At 67.6% G+C, this 17,997-nt stretch overlaps 2 protein-coding genes and 1 non-coding gene across 5 annotated transcripts; all 3 read right to left on the reverse strand.

The window, feature by feature from the left end:
- Positions 1-316: 316 nt before the first annotated feature.
- NACAD (NAC alpha domain containing) lies at positions 317-6,558 on the reverse strand. The gene is made up of 8 exons (XM_054726598.1): positions 6,492-6,558; positions 1,598-5,221; positions 1,403-1,509; positions 1,255-1,326; positions 857-1,003; positions 606-758; positions 402-524; positions 317-331 (listed from the first exon to the last, which is right to left on the reverse strand). The coding sequence occupies exons 1-8, from the start codon at positions 6,556-6,558 to the stop codon at positions 317-319; spliced, it is 4,308 nt and encodes a 1,435-aa protein (XP_054582573.1).
- Positions 6,559-8,949: 2,391 nt separating this feature from the next.
- Positions 8,950-17,140, reverse strand: TBRG4 (transforming growth factor beta regulator 4). 3 transcript variants are annotated; one of them, XM_054726254.1, is made up of 12 exons: positions 17,020-17,113; positions 16,643-16,758; positions 14,800-15,269; positions 12,402-12,725; positions 11,880-12,051; positions 11,474-11,631; positions 11,042-11,152; positions 10,368-10,512; positions 9,886-10,131; positions 9,682-9,799; positions 9,467-9,581; positions 8,950-9,150 (listed from the first exon to the last, which is right to left on the reverse strand). In XM_054726254.1, exons 3-12 carry the CDS (start codon positions 15,211-15,213, stop codon positions 9,049-9,051), a joined length of 1,905 nt encoding a protein of 634 aa, XP_054582229.1. In that variant the 5' UTR covers positions 15,214-15,269; positions 16,643-16,758; positions 17,020-17,113; the 3' UTR covers positions 8,950-9,048. The 3 variants fall into 3 exon arrangements, with proteins under 3 accessions (XP_054582229.1, XP_054582231.1, XP_054582230.1); XM_054726256.1 differs by lacking the exon at positions 16,643-16,758 and having other exon boundaries at positions 17,050-17,140; XM_054726255.1 differs by lacking the exon at positions 16,643-16,758 and having other exon boundaries at positions 17,020-17,109.
- Positions 11,713-11,846, reverse strand: LOC114229305 (small nucleolar RNA SNORA5). Its single transcript, XR_003615394.1, has one exon. It is a non-coding gene; the product is annotated as a small nucleolar RNA SNORA5 (small nucleolar RNA).
- Positions 17,141-17,997: the final 857 nt, after the last annotated feature.

Consider the following 17,997-nt stretch of genomic DNA (forward strand, 5'->3'; position numbering starts at 1 on the left):
GGCCACCAGGAGCCAAGGCCGCCTTCCTGCGCGTCTCCTTCCGAAGCCCCTGTGGGACCCTCCTGTGGGAACTGCCCGAGGCTTGTTCTTATGGAACCCCAGCCCCCTGGCCCACCCCTGGCCCACAGCCCAGTGACCGCTGGGCACCCCAGAACACAGGGATGGAGGTCCCCACCCCGCGAGGGGAGGGACCACCACCCGTGGGTGTGCGGGCTCGGGAGGTCCTGCCTCACCCGCTTGGCTGAGGCCGCGGGGCAGGCAGGAGTGAGGTGAGGGACCCCGTTTGTTGAGCGGCAGCGCAGGGGAGGGCCAGTGGCTACATCGTCAGCTCCTGCAGGAGAAGGGGGGGGTCAGGCCGGGGCCCGCAGAGCCGGCGGGTGTCTGAAGGGCCGGCCCCTCACCATGATGGCGTTGACGATGTCGCTCTGGTTGTCCCTCAGCGCCCGCACGGCCTTGGCCCTGGACACGTTGGCCTGGGCCATCACCAGCTCGATGTCCCGCAGCTCCAGGCCCGCCTCGTCCACCTGGGGGCACGGGTGCTGGGCTGGGACGGGTCCTCCATCGCAGAGCCACCCCTCCCACCACCACCGGCTCCCGGGCCGCACCTCCTCCTCCTCGCCCTCCTCCTCCTCCTCCTCCTCTTCCTCCGGCTGCGCCCGGGGCCCCGGGGCCGACTCGGGGACCAGGGTGGCGGGCTCCGCGGGCACCTTGAACTTCTCGGCGGCAGCTCTGTGCACTTGCTGGGACAGGTCCTCGATCTGAGCAGGGCAGCCGTCAGCACCTCGCCTGGGCTGCCCGCCCCCCCCCCCGCCCTCCCCGCCCCCCCCCACCCCCCCCGCCCCTCCCCGCTGCTGGCCTTGGCCTCCCCGAAGACCACGTAGGTGTCCGAGGCCGGGCTCTTGAACACGTCGGGCTTGGCGATGACGAAGAGGATGTTCTTGGACTTGTGGATGGTGATCCGCGTGACGCCCTGCACCTGGCGCAGGCCCAGCTTGGACATGGCCTGGGGGCGCGGCAGGCTCAGGCCGGGCACTGCCCACGGTCTGTGTGTGTGGGGGGCACAATGCGGGCGGGACGGGGTCCCGGGGAGAGCCGGGTGCTGGACTCGGGCTGACAGGGCCCGGCTGTTTCAAGAAGGAATCCCCAACGCCCACCCCATGGGATTCACCCTCCCCAGGGTGGGAGGTGGGGGAGGCCCCCAGGTCTGGGGGGGTTGTCTGACCAGCCCCGCCCCCGGGAGCAGGCCCCGCCCACCTTCCTTGCTTTCTTCTCGCTGCGGCTCTGCTTGGCCTTGGCTGCCGTCTCCTCGGGGCCACTGGCTGCCGCCTGGGGAAGGGCGGGTCTGAGCACCAAGGGTGGGGGTGGAGCCCCCTGCCCCCCGAATGCACCCCTCAGCTGGCACCTGGGCTGGGCCTTGAGGGGCCTGGGGTCCCGAGACGTCCTGCTCCTCTGTCTCCCCCGACGACTCCCCGTGGCTGTCGGAGCAGCTGCCAGCAGCCGGAGGCGGCTCTGGGGACAGGGGAGGGGTGAAGCGGCCCTTCCTGCCTGGCCCCCGCCCCCCACCTCTGGCCCCTGGTGGGCAGCGCCCGCGGCTCACCTTCCTCCCGGCTGTCCCGCTCGTCCTGCTGCCGGGTGGCTGGGGGCCCGTGAGGGCTGCTGGGGCCCCGGGGCCCGGAGCCAAGAGGCACTTGGCAGGGGAGTGGGGGCCGCAAGGCCGGGTCTTTGGCTTGGGGGCCCCCCGTGGGGGTTACCTTGGGGCCGAGGAGGGAGGGGTGGGGCGGGAGGCCAACGCGCTGCCTGGACTCCCGGGGGTGGTTCCTGGTTCCTGAGAAGGCGGCGGCCCGCGGGGCTCCCGCCTGGGGCGGCGGGAGGTCCCGCCCCTCCCCTGAGCTTTCCCGCGGACCCTGGCAGGGGCAGGGGACAGGGGGCGTTGCGGGGGGCACCCTGGGCACGGAGGCCTCAGGACTTGGGCGCCTGTCCTGGGGCTGCAGTGGTGAGGGGCGGGGGATTCCGGGGACCGCCTGGGCCTGCTCATCACCCCCCACGCCTCGCACCCGCTCCCGCCTGGAGGCGGGTGGTGAAGACCTGGGGGTAGGTTCCTCGGGGCAGGCCCTGCCCATCCTGGGCACAGCCCTTGATGGAGACTGGGAAGCCACAGCCGATGGACGCCTGGGCCCCGGGGTGCCCCCTCCGCCCTCTGCTGGAATCTGGGGCTGCACCTGTCCACCCTCGGGGCAGCTGCTCCCAGCACCCTGGGGTGCTGGCTCAAAGCCTCCGTCCCCCTGGTTCCCTGCCCCGGGGGCCTCCTTTGGGGGCAAGCCGGGCTCAGCCCCCACACCAGCAGGCAGGTGGGCCCCCCTGTCGGGCGCCAGCAGGCCTACTTCCTCTCCACCAGAGGCAGGCTCGGGGGGGTCCGGGGACTCTGAGGCATCCTCAGGGGGGTCCGGGGTCTCCGAGGCATCCTCAGGGGGGTCCGGGGTCTCCGAGGCAGGCTTGGAGGGGTCAGAGGTCTCCGAGGCATCCTCAGGGGGGTCCGGGGCCTCCGAGGCAGACTCTGGGAGGTCTGGGGTCTCCGAGGCAGGCTTGGAGGGGTCAGGGGTCTCCGAGGCATCCTCAGGGGGTTCCAGGGTCTCCGAAGCAGACTCTGGGGGGTCCAGGGCCACTGAGGCAGACTCTGGGGGGTCCGGGGTCTCCGAGGCAGACTCGGGGGGGCCTAGGGTCTCCAAGGCATCTTCAGGGGGGTCCGGGGTCTCCGAGGCAGACTCGGGGGGGTCTGGGGTCTCCAAGGCAGACTCAGGGGGGTCTGGGGTCTCCAAGGCATCCTCAGGGGGGTCCGGGGTCTCCGAGGCTGATTCAGGGGGGTCTGGGGTCTCCGAGGCATCCTCGGGGGGGTCCGGGGTCTCCGAGGCAGACTCAGGGGGGTCCGGGGTCTCCGAGGCATCCTCAGGGGGGTCCGGGGTCTCCGAGGCTGATTCAGGGGGGTCCGGGGTCTCTGAGGCAGACTCGGGGGAGTCCGGGGTCTCCAAGGCAGACTCGGGGGGGTCCGGGATCTCCGAGGCATCCTCAGGGGGGTCCGGGGTCTCTGAGGCAGACTCGGGGGAGTCCGGGGTCTCCAAGGCAGACTCGGGGGGGTCCGGGATCTCCGAGGCATCCTCAGGGGGGTCCGGGGTCTCCGAGGCTGACTCGGGGGGGTCCGGGGTCTCCGAGGCATCCTCAGGGGGGTCTGGGATCTCCGAGGCATCCTCAGGGGGGTCCGGGGTCTCCGAGGCAGACTCGGGGGGGTCCGGGGTCTCTGAGGCAGACTCGGGGGGGTCTGGGGTCTCCGAGGTAGGCTCAGGTGGGCCCAAGGCTTCCGTGGGGAGGCCTGGGGGTCCCAGTGTCTCTGTGGGGGTGTATAGGTGGTCTTGGATGTTCGCAGTGGGCTCCAGGATCTCCGGGGTGAACGTGGGGGGGTCGGGAATCTTTGCAGTGTCAGAAGCCTCTGAGGTGAGTTCAGGTATGTCTGGGGCCTCCGTGGCAGGCTCAGGGGTGTCTGGGGTTTCCAAGGCAGGCTTGGGGGGGCCTGCATCTTCACGTGAGGCCCAGGGTGTCCCCGCATCTACAGTGAGCTCCCGGCCACTCTGGTGGGTCTGGTCCAGGTCTGGAGGCTCCGGGTCTCCAGTGCAGCCCACGTCCTTCCCCGCAGCTGCCCCCTGGGCCGCGGAGGCCACGGGCTCGGTCCCTGGGGCGCCGCCCGCGTCTGTCGGCAGGCTCCGAGGCCTAGCTGCAGGTTCGGGGGCCTGCGGGAAGGCGTGGCCCTCTTCTCCCGGAGGGGGCTCCCAGCCCGTGTCTGCCTTCGGGGCCCTGGGCTCGGGGCCCGGGGTGGCGTGCGCCCGCTCCTGCGGGGACCGAGGTGTGGCCCTGGGGATGGGCCCTGCTCCAGCGGTGGGGCCTGCTCCTGGCCACCCAGCCTGAGTGGTCACTTCTGCGACCCCTGGGGCCCGGCGGGCCAGGGCCACCGGGGACATGGGGCCTGGAGCGGGGCCGGCCCCGGAGACCAACGTGCCCAGGTCTCCCTCGGAGGCCACGGGGCCCTCCCGCAGGGCGGCGGGCTGCGCGTGGGGCTCCCCGCTGTACAGTCTCTCGTCATCTGCCCCCGGGTAGGAGGCCGAGTCGGGGTCCGAGGAGGCGGCAGAGCTGTCGTCCGGGAAGGCGAAGGCCTCGTCCACGCCCTCGGTGACGGACAGGTCGGACAGTGACTGCAGGGAGGAGGCGAACGTGCTGTCGTCCTTGTCCTCGCTGGCCCAGTCCCCGTCGGCGGCCGGGGCCTCTGGCTGCTCCTCGGGGGGCAGGGCCAGCACCTCCACCGCCTCCACCTGGAAGAGCAGGCTGCCCCGGAACGGCAGGAGGGCGGCAGGGACCAGCGCGTCCTGGCCCAGGAGATCCAGGTCCAGGAAGTGGCCCTCCTGGTCCCAGGAGGAGCTGCTGTCCGTGGAGAGGCTGGACTCCGGGGACGAGGGCCCCGGGGACCCTGCGGGCGGCCACTCCTGCTCCGGGGCCTCAGAGCCGGGTGGGGAGACGCCGCGGCCCGAGGGCACACCCAGCCCTTCCTCGGGGGCCAGGCTCAGGGAGCAGGAAGGGGACGGGGAGGAGGCCCAGCTGTCTGTGTCCGCGGTGACGTAGGAGCCTGAGGGTGAGGTGGGCGGCGAGTCCCCCACGGGCCTGGCCTCGGCCTGGGCGTCCCTGGCATCCCTGCGGGGCCCGGAGCTGGGGAGCAAGGCCGGGGTCTCGCTGGGGGTGGAAGGAGGCGTGAAATAGGAATCGGGGTCTGGGGCGGGGAAAGGCACGGGAGGGTCACCCCGAGAACACGACGCGGGGGGGTGCAGGCTGGCAGGCCCCCCCTCCGGGTCCCTGAGCTGTGGCGGGGCCGCCCAGGGCAGTGGGGGCGCCTGGCACGTCTCCTCCCCCATCACCACCCGGGCCTCCAGGGTAGCTGGGAGAGGCCGCTCGGCAGGCTGGGCCTCGTGGGGCCTTGGGCTGGGGCCCCCCTCCATGGGGCCCGCCCAGGCTGAGAGCGCCCGGCCAGGCCCCACATCCCCGCTGGCGCCCTCAGGCGGGGGCCGGGCGCCCGGCTTGCTGAGCAGGAAGGTGAGGTCCAGGGGGCTGGGCCCAGGGGTCAGGGCACACTGCTCAGGCTGGTCCCCTCTTGGAGTGGTGGCCGCGGCCGTGCCACAGGACCCATCTGTGGAGGGAGAAGGGCGTGAGGAGGGCTGGCACCCGTGCCCCCAGGAAGGGGTGCCCCTGGAGAGTGACGGGGAGTCGGGGAGAAGTTCCGAGGTCTGACCACAGCAACCAGCTCGGGGTCCGTGTGGGCGCAGCTGTGGCACAGACGGGCACCCCGCTTTTCTGCAAGGTGCTTGGCAGCGATGGCGCAGCTCCCTGCCTGTGACCCACTGCCCATGACCTCCGGGGTCAGAGGGCCCTGGGGGAGGGCCTGCACTCTGCTTGGCTCTGGAACATTCCACCTGGGTCTGGGTCCCTGTGCCTCGGCTTTCTGTCTGCAAAGGGAAGTGCCCGCCAGACCTGAGGCAAAGCTCCGAGGGTGGCACTGCCCAGGTGCCCACCCGCCTGCAGCCGGCCCGGCCCTGGGCCACACTGCTGGGCGCTGGGTGGCCAGGGGTCCTGAGGAGAGGCCCTTTGGGTCCACGGGTGTGACCAACACCCGGCACCTGAGGTGGGTGTGGTGGGCAGGGCGGGTGCCTGAGACGGCCTGGCATGGGCCCCGTCCCCACCCAAACCGGGCCCCAATGCCCCAGGGCAGCGGGCGGGTGGAGCTGGGCCAAGGCTGCAGAGTGGGGAAGCCTAAAGGTCAGAAGTCTGAGGGACTGGTTCAAGGTCACCGGCTCTGGCAGGGCCGCCAGCCCCTGGGCCTGGGGACACCGGCCCTGTCCCCTTTTCTGGACTCAGAGGGAGGCCAAGCCCTGGACCCGGCTCGGCCCCATCCCCAGGCAACCTGCCCACAGCAAGGTGCCCTTGGCCCGGGCGCACATGGCTGACCTCCAGCGGGGCCACCCCATCTAGTCTTCCTGGCCGGGGACCCAGCACGGCGGCCTGGCCTCCCAGGACGAGGCCTGCCTGCGGCAGACTGCCCCGGCCCTGTCCCCCAGGACTCCCCTCCCCCGACCGTGGTGCCCTCTGGCCTCCCTCCTGCTCCTCCCTCTGGGACCAGGGTGGCCTAGTGGCCTGCAGGCAAGTGGGGGACAAGTGTCCCCCCGACCCAGGGTCACCTGGGAACCGCCGCCTCCGGTCCAGATCTGACCCGCCCAGGCACCCCGCGCCACGCAGACAATGGAACGCGCGGGGTCGGGACCCTCGGTCAGCCCCTCCCCCGCCCTTTCCCGCAGTCCCGGGGCGGCCGGGCGGGGTCAGCATTCAGGGGTCGCAAGGACAGGGGGCGGGGGGCAGGGACAGACAGAGGGCGCGGGACGCACGCGGGAAGCGCGCAGCCTCACCTGTGCGGACCCCCGGGCCGCCCGCCTCGGGCAGCAGCAGCTCGGCGCGGGCCGCCTCCCCGGGCATGGCCTGGCCGTGCGCCCGTCCCTCCGTCCGGGTCCCTCCGTGCGTCCGCCCCGTGGAGCCTGGGAGGCCACCGCCCCTCGCCCGGGATGGGGGGGGGGGGGTCAGTGGGTGACGTCACGCCGCCCCGCCCGCCGGCGCCCAAATGAGCGTGCGCGCCGCCAGGCACTCCGAGCGCGGGGCGCCCTCCCGGAGCGGAGTCTCCCCGCAGAGCGGTCTCCCTCCCTCCTCACGGCCCAGGGGCTCGGGCTGGCGGGAGGCGGGGCCGGGCAGCAGCACTCCTCGGCGGCGTCGGGAGAGGCGGGGTCGCCAGAACTCGGGGTGCGGGGCGGAGGTGGCTGGGCGCTCTGGGGGAGGCTACGCGGCCCTCTGCCCGGCTTCCCGGCCCAGCGGTCCCGGTCGGGGTCTGCCCAGCTGGCGCCTCCATCCGAGAGGTGAGCCGGCCCGCAGCTCCGCAGCGATTGGCTGGTCCTAGGTCGGTCCCCATGGCAACCGCCTCCGGCTCAGAGCAACCGGAGGGGCGGGGACAGTGAGCGCTCCGCGTGGAAGCGGGAGAAACACCCTCCCTCCCGCCCGTTCCCGGCAGCGCCCGCCCCGCCCCGATGGCCTGACCGTCGTGCCAGGCTCTGGGCGACCGGCACTGTCACTGCCCGGCCTGGCGGGGCGGGAGCACCGGTGTCAGCAGCTGTGCCGGCGGGTGGTGTCCTCCCTCCTGCCCACGGCTCCGCCCCGAGCCCGCGGGGCCAGGGGGTTGACGCCCAACCTCCGCGTGCATCCCGGGTCCCTCCAGTCGCTGGAAACCGTCCGTCCGTCCGGGAGCCCTGCTCCTCTCCCCCGTCCCCTCCCCTCAGGAACCAAGAGCCCTCCATGGGCCCGGGCTTGTCTGGGGTCGTCTCTGCCCCCCCCCCCCGCCCCTAAATGCTGGAAACAAGCCCACTTCATGGGAGCCCCGTAGTGAGGGGACTCAGGGCTGAGGGACCCCAGAGCAGCTCCCCACAGGAGGGCCCAGCCGACCACCAGGACCAGGCAGGTGCATTCTGCCCGGGGGAACCAGTCCCGCCAGCTCTGGGGGGCCTGGCAGACTGGGGAGGACCCCGACAAGGGGCCAAGGGGAGCCCACTGCTCCCCACTGGGCCCAGCTCCCAGCCCAGAGGCGACAGGGGAGTGGAAAAGGCACTAGCAAGGGGGCGCCCACCACAAAGCACCCCCCAACCCCCACTCGGGGAACCAGCAGAGGCAGGTGGCAGGACGCCAGCAGTGATGCCAAGCCGGGCACCGTTCGTCTGGAGCCACAGGACCTGCGTGCGTGGCCCCGATAGGAGGGCCGTCTGCTGGGATAAAACACTCAACCCTCATCGCCCAGCTGTCCGAATGCCGTAAAAATCACCCATCGTACCGGGAAAACCAGCTAGAGTAAGTGACCAACCAGCCTGGCCAGTGTTTCAGCGGCTGAGCGTTGACCCATGCCCAGGTCACATGGGCCCCCAGCAGGGGGCGCTGCAAACACGGAGTCAGAGCCCATGAGCCTGTGGGGCCCTGGTGTGCACAGCTCACATGTCCTTAGTGGGACCCCCCAGACCCCCGAGCTGGCTGCACCCTGGGTGCGTCCCTGCTGGCCCTTCACCGTGGGGTGCTCCCCCATCCTGCCTGGGCTTGGAAAGCCGTCTATCTCTGGCCCCCCACCCCCACCCCCACCCCCACCCCCGCCTGCGCCAATGACTGTGTTCTATGCACTGGAGCCTGGGGGCTCCCCCTCGACCCCAGCCTGTGAGCAGAGGGTTTAACGAGGGGTGGGCAACAGCTGGGACGGGTACGGCATGAGGAGGCCCCTGGGCACCATGCCGACTGTGCTTCCGGCTCCCTGGAGGCCAGCGCCCAGCGTGCCCCCTGGTGGGGAGCAGAGGGGGGACGCCGTCTCCTCCCGGCACCAGGTGGCACTCGGCATCGAGTCCAGGTGCGACGAGAGGTCTCCTGCTCCGGCGTCAACGCCCCCAAATAGCGGGCTCTCGTGACGCTGCCAGCACAGCCCCATCTGACCATGGGTGCGAGGGCACCTCCAGGACTGTTCACACCCCAATCAGAACCCTACGCCAGGCACTGGCCCCACAACTTGAGGACTCGGTCTGAGCTGGCTGACCGCAGGCCCAGGCCCCGGGAGGCCCCATGTGGACGCCCACAAGGAAGGCCTGTGGGGGGCAGAGCAGCCAGGAAGCTGGTGACGGGCGCCTGTGGGAAGCCAGCCCCGCCCAGCTCCGTGCCTCTCGGACAAGTGGCTCTGCTGATGGAGGGGACGCACAGGGCAGCGGCCTCGGGGCCACCCCTGACCACAGCCCACGGTGGGTGGTGAGAGCAGGGTGGACGGCGTGGGGTCACGGCAAAGCCCAGGAGGCCTCCTGGTGTTGAAAACCAAAGTTAAAGATTTATTTCCCACGAGAGGAGAGGGAGGGCCACGCAGTGCTGGGGCCCAGGCCCTGCACAGTCCACGTGGGCAGGCTACTTGGCCAGCTCCGCTGCCACCGACTTGCGCATCTTGTCCTTGAGGTAGGCGGCCTTCTGCCACTCGGACCGGAGCTCCAGCCACTCGTAGTAGGGGACCTGGGGGAGGGACCGTGTGGGCGGGGCTCCAGCCTCCCTCCCGCAGGTGCGGGCTGGGCAGGGCTCCACCACTTGTTCCCGCTGTTTTAACAAAGACACTGACAGCACCTCGTGTGGCCCCCAGGCCGTCTCTGGAAGGAGCAGGAGGGACGAAGGTCTCCCAGGCGAGAGCAGAGCAGGGCTCCGTGCCGCTCACCTGGTTTGAACCTGGGTAACCTGCCCCTCCTCCCAGAGGCCCCGGCCGTGCAGGTGGGAGCAGACCTGAGGCTCCGCTGACATGCCCCCTTCGGTCACCACCTGCCCGACAGGTACTCACGTCCACCACCAGGAAGCCGGCAGCCAGCACGTGGCGCCGGGCGAGCACAAAGCGGCCCAGCAGGTCTTTGCTCCGGCTGGTGAAGTTGGGGAACTCCCATCGCAGGAAGGCCAGCCTGGGGGGAGGGAGAGGAGGCGCTGGGCTGACCGCGTCCGTCCTCGGAGGGCCGGGCAGGGCAACACCAAGAGCCGGGGAGGGCTAGGCGCACGGCCTACCTCTTGGCCCTGGGTGGCGGCGGCGGCAGCTGGCCACCCGAGGGCGGGGCCAGATGAGGGGCCACGAAGTCCCTCAGGGGCAGGAACTGGCCTTCGGCGTCCAGCAGCACCTCCGCGTCTGGGGAGGGGTGACAGACGGGATGGTCGGCGGTCCCAGGGGGAGGGCAGGGCAGGCCCAGCTAGGTGGAGGGCAGGGAGGCTCACCGAGGACCCAGCCGTACTGTGTGGCCACGGAGAAGCGGCCCCGGTCGGCCGCCCCCAGCAGCCCCTTCAGGGTCCCCTGCAGCTCCTTCTGCAGGGGCGTCACCTTCCTCTCAGGGCCCGGGGGCCCGGGGTCCAAGGCCGAGGCCGGCAGCAGGGGGCCCATATACTCAGGGTGCTCCAGCCGGGCCGTGGCGTTGATGTGCAGCAGCTTCTGAAAGGTGCTCTGACCCCTCGGGGACCGGTCACCTAAGAGAAGAGGTGCAGTGGCGGGGGGGACGGGGGGGGGACACGACGACCTGATGGGTCACCTGCAGGCGGGCGGCAAAGCAGCAAATGCTGGGGAGCCCTGGCCCACTGTCTCCCCTGCTCCTGGCCTGGCACTGAGCCTAGAGGCTCCCACCCGCACCTGGCCGTGGGCACACAGGCCCGGCAACATGTGAACAGGCTCCCCTCTTTGCAGGGGGAGGGACCCCCACACTCACCTAGGAACTGGGTGTGCAGCTCGGGGCGCAGCACGGCCTGCAGCTCCGACGCCTGGGCCTGCTGCAGCACGCACAGGGCCCACAGCACATCCACCTGCAGGGCCGGGTCCAGGTCGGCCAGCTGACTCCCCAGCTTCTCGTGAACCTGGGCGACAGGGAGGGGTGCAAGGGAGGCTCTGCTCAGTACCCACGGATGTCCTGGGCGGGAGGCCGCCGCTGGGAGAGGTGCCAGGAGCCCTCCGAATCCCCAGGACCCATCTGCACAGAAGGACATTCAACTGGGCTTTCCCACGGAGCCCTCCACGGCAGAAGGTGCGGCACAACCACCTCTCCAGGAACGTCCGAGTGGCCCAGACGGGGAGGCATTTCCGGCCCCGAGAGGGACTGAGGGCACGAGGGGACGCAGCTGGCCGGCTGAGGTGGAGCCCCTGCAGGGACCCTGCCCGTGGGTCGGAGTCTCGGGGGCGTTAAGGCGGTAATGGGAAGGGAGCCCGCCCAACAACGCCTTCGGGGCCTGCAGCCGCTCGGCACACGTGCCGGGGTTTCGAGTGTTGCCCCCAGACAACCCCCGGGAGGTCTGGCTCCAGCTGGCTCGCCCCGCCCCCTTCCCCTGCAAAGCATCCCTCCTTCCCGCCTGCAGGGAGAGAGGGGCCGGGTCTGGGCGGGAGACGTACCAGGTCGAAGAACGCGTCCTCTTGCTCTGGACGGAAGTTCAGGCGGGCGAAGGCCAGCAGCACGTTGCAGAGGTCTGACACGGCGACGCTCTGGGCCCTGCTCAGGACGTGCTGGGCACAGGGAGGCAGGGGGCAGGATGAGGTGCCCACGCCTTCCTCCCAGCAGGCGCTGTGCCGACCAGGCGCCCACGCACGGCAGCACAGGCACCGCCCTCCTCCCACCAACGCTCTGTGGCAGCCGAGTGGGTCTCAGCCTCGCCGCCTGCTCGGTGCCCTCTGCAGCCACCATGACTGCGGCTCGGGGAGAACACCGTCCCCTCCCTGCGACAGCGTCCCTCACATGCAGAGCAGGAACCCCAGGTTTGCACTGGGCGTTTCTAGCCCCTGGACCTTCCTGACGAACCCCAGGACTCAGGTGTGCACCCTGCTCACCTGGGCAAAGGCCTCGAACAGGGGCAGGTTGAGCCACTTGAGGAAGGCGAAGGACTTGGCGCAGCGGGCCACCTCGCCGGACGTGAGGCTGGGCACGTGGGGCAGCAGGTCGGTGGCCAGGCGCTGGAACACCTGGGTCTGGTGGAAGCCGAGTTTGCCTTCGGGACAGAGCAGACCCGGGGGTTGGTTCACCTGGAGGCCCACCCAGCACCCCAGCCCGGCCTCCAGGTCTAGGAGCTTGGTGTCTGTAGCCAAATTTATCCCTGAGGCCCAGCAGAGGGGACCAGGGCCCATGGGCCACAGTGTTTCTATGGCAGCCTTCCGGGCCGGTGCCTGCCACGGGGGGGCAGGCACCGAATTTGACACGGCTGCAGCCAGGGCGCCCCAGCCCTGCACACGGGCTCACCGTAGGCATAGGCCAGGTCCAGGAGGACGCCTTTGGTCAGGGGGAAGGGCTTCTGGACCAGGTGGTAGGAGATGGCCCGCAACAAGGGCACGGACCGCCGGTTCTGAGCCGCCAGCGCCGCCAGCACCCTCTGCAGCTCGTCCGGGCCAAACTGCTCCACCAGGTCCAGGCACTGTCAACCACAGCCCAGGGTCAGCTCGGCGCCCACGGCCGGGGTCCCATGCAGCGCAGCCCCTGCGAGACAGCAACTGGGCCTGAGCTTACTACCCACAGCGCCCTGCAGGGCCCGGGGCAGGGGACCCAGGGCCTTGTGGTGGCAGCCATGTGGCCAGCCCGCTATGGGGGACGGGGCTGCACTGACTTGGCTGCGGGCTGGGGCACCACCGCTCTCAGTCCGGCCGGGAGCTGAGCCTTGGGGCTGGCCTGGGCCCCCCGGGGAGGCCGTGTGCACGAGGCCATCGGGAGGGGGAAGGAGCCTGCAGGCCCCGCCGCCCTGTCTCTCCCCTGCTCCCAGTCCAGTACCTTGTCCTCCAGGTGGTTCATCAGCGACTCCGAGAGGGACCCCGCCTTTGTCAGGAGGGCCACCAGCGTGCGGCCGTCCTCGATCTCCGCCCAGCGCCGCTCCAGGCTCAGCAGCAGCTCGGCCAGCAGCTCCTGGGAGCCCCGCTCCTGCATGTGGGCGGCACTGGACTCGGCCAGGAAGGCCAGGTGCTTGAACTTGAGCCTGCGCATGCGCCAGCGCACCTCCTGCTCCACCGACTGCAGCTCCTTGGACGTGGCGGGGAGCGCCAGCGTGTAGAGGCTCCGGAGCAGCTTCACGAGCGTCCCGTGCCAGACGGCAGTTATCTGGGGGGACAAGGCAGGGTCAGGCCGGGACCCGGCGGGCCTGTGTGCCGGGCTGGCTGTGCAGCCGTCACCTGCAGCAGGAACTCGGAGAGGTAAGGTCCTGGCGTCTCCTCACACCTGAGCTGTGCTCAGCCCTGCCCGCCCGGCTGCCCGCTTCTCTGCCCCCTGCAGGCCCGTCCAGGCCAGTTTTGTCAGCAGACTCCCCTTTTGCTGACGACAATGACAACCTTTGGCTTTAAGAACAGTTCTCCACAGCGGCCAGCCCTTGTTCAAGCAGCACAGGGAGGCCCTTTGCCCTGGACAGGCTGGTGCCACAGGCTTTGGGAGACGGGCGGCTGCCACCACCACCAGCTCTTACAAACGCAGGCCTCACCACCCGTGTCACGCCAGGGACCCGCAGAACCAGAGCCTGCCCGGTGGTCTGACATCAGCCTTGCCCCCTGCACCCCAGCACCCCCTCCTCCTAGGTCTCCTGTGTGAGTTGTGGAGGAGAGTGACCCCGCTGTACCCTGCAGTGTTTCAGGGCCCTGTGGCCCCGCCCTCGTGGGAGGTGAGCGTGGCTGTGCTCTTACTACTGGCGACACGAGACTCCGGTCCCAGCCTGTCTTCACATGTGGGACCATGCTGCGAGAGGGACCAAAGCCACTCCCACGAAGTGAGAAACCAACGCTGTGTGGCAGGTGGGGAGGTAACACCGAGTTTAATCTCAGTGTCACGAGGCCCGGTGCCTGCGTCTCTGTAGATTTCCTCGACAGCAAGAAGGGTTTTTTAAAAAAGCTTGATCATCCTTTGCATGGCAAATACTTTGCTCCCAATTTGTTACAGCTTAAACTTTATTATGTTTAGTTTCCTCAAATTTGCTTTAATTGTGTCTATCCTATGTAATAAAAGGGTAATATGCAAATTGACCCCAACAGCGGAAAGATTGGTTGCTATTATGCGCACTGACCACCAGGGAGCAGATGCCCAATGCAGGAGCTGCCCCCTGGTGGCCATTGCACTCCCACAGGGGGAGCACCGCTCAGCCACCAGCTGGGCTGATAGCTGCACCAGTGCTAAGGAGGATGTCCGACTGATGGGGAGCATGCCTAAGCCGCAGTCAGACATCCCCCCAGGGCTCCCGGGCTGCAAGAGGGATGTCTGACTGCCAGCTTAGGCCCGATCCCCTGGGGAGCGGGCTTAAGCCAGAAGATGGACATCCCCCAAGGGTTCCCAGACTGCGAAAGGGTGCAGGCCGGGCTGAGGGACAACCACCCCACCCCCCCCCCAGCGCACGAAATTGTGCACTGGGCCTCTAGTATTCAATAAATAACTAGAATTACAGCCTTAAAACAGGAGGGCCCCTAATTAACCATTTGTACGCCATAAGCATCTATAGACGCAAGCGGCGGAACTTTTTAAATTAAATTAGAAATATCATGGCAGTTAACTGGTTAAGGTCACTTTACTTTTTTTAAACCCTCCCCTGAGAATATTTTTTGCATTGATTTTCAGAGAGAGTGGAAAGGAGGGGAGAGGAGAGGAGAAGAGGAGAGGGAGAGAGAAAGATCGATGTGAGAGACTTCGATCGGCTGCCTCCCGCTCAAGCCCTGCATGGGGCCTGGGATGGAACTGGCAACCTCCTGGTGCAGGGCAAGCTGCCCAACAACTGAGCCTCACCAGCCAGACAATCAAGGTGATTCTTATGAGCTATATTCTCCCTTGTCTCCACCCTCATCTCCCCTATCTCCACCCTCACCCTTTGAGAATCGGATTGGCTGAACAACGCCCATGCCCTTCTCAAGTTTCAGGGCTCCCCCATCAATCACCCACACCTCCTCAAGCTTTAAGAGTGTGCCGCCATCAGCCAGACCCCGGGGAGCGGGTGGCACACCGACAGACAGAGAAGAGCCAGAGGCAGGAGCAGAAGCAGGAGCAGGCTGGCATCCTGTGCTGGTTACGTGAGGACGGCACCCTCCACCTAGCAGGCCGCTGTGAGGGTCAGCAGAGAGAAAGCGTGAACGTCTACAGACCTAGACCGGCTGCTGTGGCCTCGGGGCCCCTGCTGTTCCCACCTGAACAGTCTGGGACCCACCTGACTGTTGACCAGCTGGAGAAGCTGCTGGAAGCGGGCGTCCTGCACGAGCGAGGCTTTGTCCTCCGGCTTCTCGGACAGCAGGCGCGAGAGCCGGATGAGCGCGAGGGCCGCCTGGTTCTGCTGCAGGCAGTGGCCACCCCGCAGCAGCTCCAGGAGCTCCTCCGGCCCAGTGGCCTTCTCGATGAGCTCGTCCACCTCCTGGCGCTCCGGGTAGGGAGTCATCACCTGCTCCTTCTCCAGGTGCTGTGACCAGGAAGCTGGGAGGTGGGAACTGGGTGAGGTAGCTGAGGACGTCAGAGTCTTACGGGCCACCCTGGCCAGGCTCAGGCGGCCAGCCGGAGGCCCAGCAGGGGCCAGATGGGCGGCCTCTCTCAGGAGGCAGGCACATCGCTTCACCAGGCGAGCGGCCATGATGGCCCGGACCGGACGGCAGGGAGGTGGCACTCCTAGCAGGTCATCCCAAGGCCCTGAAGGGAGAGAGAGAAGGGTTTGGTGCAGGGCCTTCCTGACGCACACACAGGAGCACGTGACCAGTGAAACGGAGCCTCAGGCACACGCTCCATACTCCCGCCCACACCTCGTTACCGCTCCCAGGCACTGGACAGCGCTCTCTGAAGCAAAGGCTCAGAGGTGTGTTTCCCCCAATACACAGGGTAACCAAACACCAGAACGGGGGGGGGGGGGTGGGGGGGGGCGGGGGGCGTTTTCAGTGACTGTGCTTCATCACTAGGAGCAGTTGGACAGTTCAGATCAGCAGGCCCTCACACCCGCATGAAAGGGGAGTCTGCCAGCAGGGCCGGGCAACTTGTTTTCAAATGTTAAGTGTCTTCAGGATTAAGAACGAAGAGAGACAACAGGGTAAGATGTTTTCAACCACTTTCTCCTGAGAGTTCCTGGGCATAGAATCCACATCCCACAGCTTCCATGGGTAATTTTAATACTTAGAGACACAGAGTGAGCTTCCCCAAATCAGCACTGGTTGAGCATCGACCTCTGAACCAGGAGCTCAATGTTCGATTCCCTGTCAGGGCACATTCCCCCGGCTACAGGCAGGATCTCCAGGAGGAGGCATGCAGGAGGCAGCCCATCAGTGATTCTCTCTCATCATTGACGTTTCTCTCTCTCTCTCTCCCTCCCGCTTACTCTCTGAAATCAGTAATAATAATGTTAAACTCCTAAACCAATCATAACAAGCACTTCACAGGTTTAGAATCCTCTCTCAGCTTTACCTCCCCTTCCTCCCAGCAACACACCCCTCATTCTGAACAGGCCCCGTGCCCTCCTTGCCCTGGGTTCCTGGCCTCACCTCCCACCACAGGGACCAGGAAATCACCCTTCATCTCCCCAAGCCCAGACCAAAGTTTCCTCCTCCAAGAAGTTGTTACATATCCCAACTATGTTGCTTTGACGATTCTGTCAGTCTTGCTTACCGGGGTCATTAAGTGACCCAGGTAAGGCAGGTGACGGGGAGGGGGGTAAACGTTAGCCAGGGCCTCCCGCCAAAGCACAGAGCGTGCGTGTTTGATCTTTGAGCTCCTGGAACCTGGACGTGGCCGCTATGTTTTACTTTTACATGGGTGGGTTCCTGCAGCTGCAAAAAAAGCTTAGTCTGCCCACCAGCGTGGCTCAGTGGTTGAGCTTCAACCTATGAACCGGGAGGTCAGGGTTCGATTCCACTCAAGGGCACAGGCCCCGGCTGTGAGCTCCATCCCCAGCGTGGGGCGTGCAGGAGGCAGCCGGTCCATGATTCTCTCTCATCATGGATGATTCTATCTGTCTCTCCCTCTCTGAAATTAATAAAAACATTAAAAAAAACCCCAAAACACTCGGCCTGACTTACAGAGAGAGGCCCAGCGAGAGGGGATCCTGGCCCAAGGTCGACGGCCCGTGCACGGACGGCAGCGGGGAAGCACCGGGCGTTCCCCAGCAAGACGACCCCACGAGCTGGGGAGGAAACTGAGGTCCGGAAGCCCAGCTGGGCCTAAGCCAGCACCAGCCCGGAGGGGGGCCCCAGGGCCGCTCTAGGAGACCCCCCCACCCCCGGCCAGGGCGAGGCTCGCGGGCCGCCACGCGGGACCGGTTGCGAACCTGCCCCTCCTCCTGAGGCCCTGCCTTCCGGCCCCGGCGCCCCCGCCCCCGCCCCGTCTCCCCTCCCGCCACGCCTCCGGCCCTCGGAACCCCCCGCTGCGGCCCCGTCCGCTCCGCCCGGAGACCTACGCCGCGGCCACGGCCGCCGCCGCCGCTGACCTCCCTGCGTCCCGCACGGAGCGCCGCCGGAAGCGAGGCTCGCCGGACGTCTCCCGACCGGAAGTCACTGCGGCGGACCATTTCCGGTCTGGTGCCATCTTGGTTGAGGTCTCCCGACCGGAAGTCACTGCGGCGGACCATTTCCGGCCGGGTGCCATCTTTGTTGAGGGCGCACGGCCGAAAGTCACTGCCGTTCGCCATCTTTGTTGCGGGCGACGACTCCGCGCCGGGAAGCGGGGCGCGAGGCGGGGTTGGCAGTTGAGGAGACCGGGCGGGGCGGAGCGTGAGGGCCCCGGACGGAGGGCTGGGCGGCTGGTGCGCCCCGCAGCGCGGGGTGGACTGCGGGGGTGGGGGCCGCGGACCCACGTGCAGACCCGCCCTCGGTTGCCGCCCAGCTGAGGCCGCCGAAACGCGGGCTCACCTTGCCTGCGTCTGGCACTTAAAAAACGAAAAGGAAGTACTCTGGCTTTCAGGTGCCATTTCCGACTCCTAGGGGTTGAGGTTTAATTAGAAAATAGTGTGCGGGGAAGAAGGTATCTGGGCCCGCGGTGGACTGCAGTCTCCCCTGGAATGGGTGATGGCCTTGTTTGGTTTGAGACCCCCGTTCGTATCACAGATCTACCCCGCATCCCTCACCAGCTGTCCAAATCTTTCCAGATGCGCCGTGTTAACGTAAAAAACATTGAAACCTGTAAAGAATTTTAGTGCGTTTATTTGAGCCAAACTCTCAACATATGCCGGGAAGCAGAACCTCAACGAATTGAGATAATGCTCCGGAGAATGGCGGGTTACATCTGTGTTTATATGAAATCCATCGGGGATGGACTAGAGAGGCGGGAGCAAGCAAAGGGGGGGGGGGGCGGAGAGAACCCCTGGGATTGGATAAAAGGTAAAATGGACACAAGCTTACGTGGGTGCAGGGACAATGAACATGATAATGAAGGAATT

This window comes from Eptesicus fuscus, chromosome 14 (genome assembly GCF_027574615.1).
Source record: "Eptesicus fuscus isolate TK198812 chromosome 14, DD_ASM_mEF_20220401, whole genome shotgun sequence".
Classification (NCBI taxonomy): domain Eukaryota; kingdom Metazoa; phylum Chordata; class Mammalia; order Chiroptera; family Vespertilionidae; genus Eptesicus; species Eptesicus fuscus.

Coding starts and splice junctions, on each gene's coding strand:
- NACAD (XM_054726598.1), bottom strand. CDS start 6,558: ATGCCCGGGGAGGCGGCCCGCGCCGAGCTGCTGCTGCCCGAGGCGGGC. Junction 1,510..1,597: donor GCGGGACAGCCGGGAGGAAG/GTGAGCCGCGGG, acceptor CCCTGTCCCCAG/AGCCGCCTCCGGCTGCTGGC. Junction 759..856: donor TGGTCTTCGGGGAGGCCAAG/GCCAGCAGCGGG, acceptor TGCCCTGCTCAG/ATCGAGGACCTGTCCCAGCA.
- TBRG4 (XM_054726256.1), bottom strand. CDS start 15,213: ATGGCCGCTCGCCTGGTGAAGCGATGTGCCTGCCTCCTGAGAGAGGCC. Junction 12,052..12,401: donor TGAACCACCTGGAGGACAAG/GTACTGGACTGG, acceptor TGTGGTTGACAG/TGCCTGGACCTGGTGGAGCA. Junction 11,153..11,473: donor TGTTCGAGGCCTTTGCCCAG/GTGAGCAGGGTG, acceptor CCCTGTGCCCAG/CACGTCCTGAGCAGGGCCCA.